This window comes from Myotis davidii, unplaced genomic scaffold (assembly GCF_000327345.1).
Source record: "Myotis davidii unplaced genomic scaffold, ASM32734v1 scaffold142, whole genome shotgun sequence".
Classification (NCBI taxonomy): domain Eukaryota; kingdom Metazoa; phylum Chordata; class Mammalia; order Chiroptera; family Vespertilionidae; genus Myotis; species Myotis davidii.
In genome coordinates this window covers 2,191,770-2,196,822 of record NW_006294400.1, presented here as the reverse complement: position 1 = coordinate 2,196,822, position 5,053 = coordinate 2,191,770, and the positions used below count along the sequence as shown (strand labels likewise).

At 43.9% G+C, this 5,053-nt stretch overlaps 1 protein-coding gene across 2 annotated transcripts in view; it reads left to right on the top strand.

The window, feature by feature from the left end:
• The first annotated feature begins 1,613 nt into the window (after positions 1-1,613).
• The window catches only part of ZBTB43 (zinc finger and BTB domain containing 43), a 5,352-nt gene continuing 1,912 nt past the window's right edge, over positions 1,614-5,053 (top strand). Inside the window, exon 1 of one of the 2 annotated variants that reach the window (XM_006768558.2) lies at positions 1,614-2,866. In XM_006768558.2, coding sequence (XP_006768621.1) covers positions 1,651-2,866 — 1,216 coding nt within the window. In that variant the 5' untranslated portion in view covers positions 1,614-1,650. Of the gene's footprint in view, positions 3,100-5,053 lie in introns of both variants that reach the window. The other variant, XM_015567073.1, reaches the window with a different exon arrangement.

Here is a 5,053-nt window from a genome sequence, read left to right as displayed (position 1 = left end):
CTCATCATTTCAAACTGGACAATTAAAATTCTGTAAGAAGAGAACTGCTTAAGTTATGATAAATCCATATAGCAGGAAACTAATACCCATTTGAACAAAATGAGTTAGCTCTTTTTGTGCTGATGTGGTGTCTTAGTCCACTTGGGCTATTGTAACAAAATAAATAGAAATTTATTCCTCAAAGTTCTGGAGGCTGGGAAGTCCAAGGTCAAGGGGGCAGAAAATTCAGTGTCACTCCCTGGTTCATCGATAGAATTCCCTGTCCTGTCCTTACAGGGAATTCCAGGTGTCTCTTTTATGAGGGAACTAATCCCACTCGTGTGTATTAGTCCGTCTCCCCATGTTTTTTTCCAGCTAGCTAAAAACAAAATTCTACAGTGATGAGGTCAAGCTGAGAATCTGTTTACATACTTCTAATCTATACTTTTACATAGTTGTCTTTCCTTTTTGAAACTGCAAGTATCTAAATAGTTTGTTCCTTGGTCTATTTTTGTTTTAAGTTATGATGAAACATGTTAAGAGGTATAAACCATCAACTAATACTTCATTCTTAAAACACTGTCTTACCTTTTAAAATTATGAATGACTACTTGGTATTTTGGCATCTTCTAAGAAGCAGCAGAATGATGTGATAGGGAAAATAGCATAGGCTTTGGAGTCATAGAAACCTAGATTCAAGCCCCATCTTAATAAAAACTTCTATTTTGAGCTTGGCATAGTTGCTTGAAATCATTGAACTTGAATATCAATCCCTATATTTGCAGAGTCATTATAAAGATTAATTGAAAAATGGGTGTATTCATATATAGTAATTACATACCAGGGACATTATATACTCAAGAAACATTCGTTTCTTCTCTTGGCATCTCTCCCTATCTCTCATTGTTGACTTGCAATCTTTGCTTTGGTTGTCTGGTTCTTTTATCTTATACTTTTATCTCATACCTGGTATTTAGCAATACTTAGATATAGATTAGAGTGATAGGATAAATATCACTGATAAATCTGTTGGGTTTTCAGACACAGGCAAAATGAAGAGTTAATACCATGATGAGTGGTGGGTGGTTCCTACTCTTGGCACACTCATACCTGCTAGCCTTGCTCTGCGGAATTGTGCCGTGCCAGCACCGCCAAGGGTTCGGTGAGCCTGAGGGGGTGCAGTGAAGGATGTAGAAAAGACAGAATAAGCTGGGTCTAGGACTAGGTGGATCTCCTGTGCCTGGCTAGGGCCACAGAGAGAGATCTAGATAGCAAGTTGAGCCTTTCTTTTTAGCCAGAGGTAAACAAGGTAGTGGTCACCATAGTTACAGTGTTCTTGTGAGTTTCACTTGTTTGGGCAGCACTTGGTGCATCTCCCTCAGCCCATTAGCTACCCAGATAAGATCTAGAGAGAGTCATAAGGTCAAGCCTAATTATGCTAAGAGGGCTGTGCCCCCTAAGCCCGGGACTTGTTTGTGGCTTTGCCAACAGGTCAGTCAGAGGCTTAACCCTATAGCTGCTCCCTACAGGGAATGAATGCTCCACCCACCAATGCCCAGAGGCACTGTGGGTCCCGCCTCAGTTTTCTTAGTGATCGATAAGTTTCTCTCTGGGATGGCACTAGCACTCATTTTTCTTTCTTTTGTAGCACTGAACAAGATTTGTGATGAAATGGAGCCTGGAACAAACTCTTTTCGAGTAGAATTTCCTGATTTTTCCAGCACCATTCTGCAGAAACTGAACCAGCAGCGCCAGCAAGGACAGTTATGTGATGTCTCCATTGTGGTGCAGGGCCACATTTTCCGGGCACACAAAGCTGTTCTTGCTGCCAGTTCGCCCTACTTTTGTGACCAGGTGCTTCTGAAAAACAGCAGGAGGATTGTTTTACCTGATGTGATGAACCCAAGAGTGTTTGAGAACATTCTCCTGTCCAGTTACACGGGGCGTCTCGTAATGCCCGCTCCAGAAATTGTTAGTTACTTAACAGCAGCAAGCTTCCTCCAGATGTGGCATGTGGTGGACAAGTGCACAGAGGTTTTAGAGGGAAACCCTACCGTCCTTTGTCAGAAGCTAAACCATAGCAGCGATCACCAGTCTCCGAGCAGCAGTAGTTACAATGGCCTGGTAGAGAGCTTCGAGCTGGGCTCTGGGAGCCACACCGACTTCCCCAAATCCCAGGAACTGAGGGATGGAGAGAATGAAGAGGAGAGCACCAAAGACGAGCTGTCATCTCAGCTCACTGAGCACGAATACCTTCCCAGCAACTCGTCCACAGAGCACGACCGGCTGAGCACGGAAATGGCAAGCCAGGACGGGGAGGAGGCGGCCAGCGACAGTGCCGAGTTCCACTACACCCGGCCTCTGTACAGCAAGCCCAGCATAATGGCCCACAAGCGCTGGATCCACGTGAAGCCGGAGCGCTTTGAGCAGGCGTGCGAGGGCGTGGACGTGCACGCGCCCTACGATGAGCACCAGGTCACCGAGTCCATCAACAACATGCAGGCGGAGCACTCGGCCCAGCCTTCGGGAGTAGAGGAAGACTTTCACATCGTGGAGAAAAAAGTGGAAGCAGAATTTGACGAACAGGCTGATGAAAGCAATTACGATGAGCAGGTGGATTTCTATGGATCTTCCATGGAAGAGTTTTCTGGAGAGAGGTCAGAGGGCAATCTAATTGGGCACAGACAGGAGGCTGCCCTACCAGCCGGCTACAGTGAGAATATCGAAATGGTAGCAGGGATTAAAGAAGAAGCTTCCCACTTGGGGTTCTCGCCCGCTGACAAGCTGTATCCTTGTCAGTGTGGGAAAAGTTTCACTCACAAGAGCCAGAGAGACCGCCACATGAGCATGCATCTCGGTCTTCGGCCTTATGGCTGTGGTGTCTGTGGTAAGAAATTCAAAATGAAGCATCACCTCGTGGGCCACATGAAAATTCACACAGGCATAAAGCCGTACGAGTGTAATATCTGTGCAAAGAGATTTATGTGGAGGGACAGTTTCCACAGGCACGTGACTTCTTGTACCAAGTCTTACGAAGCTGCAAAGGCTGAGCAGAATACGACTGAGGCTAACTAAAAATAGTATCTGGCCCTTGAGTGGCAGGCACCAAAATAAAAGATGGTAATTATGCAAATCTGGGCACAGATGATGTGTGCTACTTGCTATTATGAGAGAAGCTTAAAAAAATGGAAGATATTTCTGAAAGACCAGTTCTAAGTAGGCCAATTAAAAAAATCCAGTTCCTCAGATTTGTATGTTCTAGTCCAGATCTGGAGTAGGTAATGGGGGTAAATGAACCCCCCTTCCAGCTGGCCGGGGACACCTTTAGGCTTGTTGTGATTGGGGCAGGTGGACTTGGTGATGGAGATACCTGCACTTGGAACTGGACGCTAGCCCACCAGTTCCCTTTCAGGTGGTAGCCGTTTTGATCACTTGTTATGGTCATGGAAGCTTAGTTTGCTCTTGCTATAGATACTTAGGTAATGTGGATTTGTTTTGGTAGCAGCTTTACTGAATGAAATGCTACTTATGTAAAAGCTACAAACAATGTGATTCTTAGGATGCAAAATTGATTAACAGAGCTTTCATCTGGTTTTTATTTCTAAAAGGGTATTTTAACTAAAACTAAGGAGATAGTAAGAGGGTGACAGTTGAAGTGTAAAACAGCTTAGGGTACAAGCTTCGATTTCTGTAAGACGCCACTGTCACAGTGTGTTTCAGACTCTTGATAAGGCAGAATTTTGTATTTAGTACTAGCATTTAGTTTGAACAATTGTATCTAATTATAATTCTCTAGTGTGCCAGAGATAGATATTTCTAATTGGCTTGCTGTCCCAAATCCGTTATGTTTTAACTGTAGCATCCACACAGTGGGATCTGCTCTACGGCTAGTAGACATCTGGCCTGCTGTGACTGCCCACGGCCCCACTGGCTGCTGTAGCCTTCTGCTCTATCTTAGATGGTTCTTCCCAAAGAGGTCAGTCAGTGGCCAGTTAGTGGGAAGGAGCTACAAGTCACAGCTGAGAATGACCTGTGAGCTTCATGAGTAAGTGGAGTGCTGCAATGACACTCCCCCCAGCTGTCAGAGTGAGAGTTGCGGAATAGCAGAATTGTGAGTGACAGGTCACAGTGAAGGGAAAGAAACTACACAAGAAAAGAGGAGTCTTGGAACTACATCGATAGGAGAGATTTATTCCCTGAGAGGGTCACATGAGCTAAGGCTGCCAGGTCTTTTGGGAGTGCTGGGATGTGTTTAAAAGGGGGGAAGAAGGATCCTAATTTTAGAAAGTAGTCTACAGATTCATGCTCCCAAATTATAGACAAAGCCGCATAAATTTACAAGTCCACATAGCTAGCTATACCTACCAAAAGCAACAAGATGGGCAGCTATTCTGAGACCTTTTCTCCAGTCAGTCAGATGTTTCAGGGTGAAAAGCAAGCCTGTGTTCAGGATGCTTTTAAGCTCTGTAATAGACCTGAAATTATCACCAGGGTAGGACAGGGTGCTACTCCATGTCAACTTTTCCATAAACTTACTGGTCTATTCCTTCCAAGTGGAAACCGTTTTTTCCTGAAAATAAAAATAACTTTTCTTGGATTTGGGATGAAATTTTGTTTTAAAAGTTTGGTTTTGCTCTGATGTGACAGACATCGCTGGCAATGGCCTCTGATCCTTAAGCTTCTACCACCAGGTGTTTACTTGTTGAACGTTGTCTAGAAAGAGGAAAGAAAGTTCTCACCAGTTAACTCTTGTAATCAAGATTACAAAACAGGGATCTACTCATTAACACTGTATCATTCTCGATATATAAAAAGCACTTTGTATTTAAAACTTTATTATAATACATATATATATAAATATATATATTGATTTTTTAACCTAGAAACTAGCTATTACCTCTTGGTTGTTTGCCACATTAATATTCTCTTCATGTTGAAACGTCACCATTACCAGTCCTTTCTCTGTGGACCTGACAGAGGCCTGGACAACAAGCTCAGCAGCTCCTGTCCTTTCTCTCGTTAGAGGCCAGTGGGGTTAGGTCTGATCCTAGCCATTACGTGTGAGGAGACACTG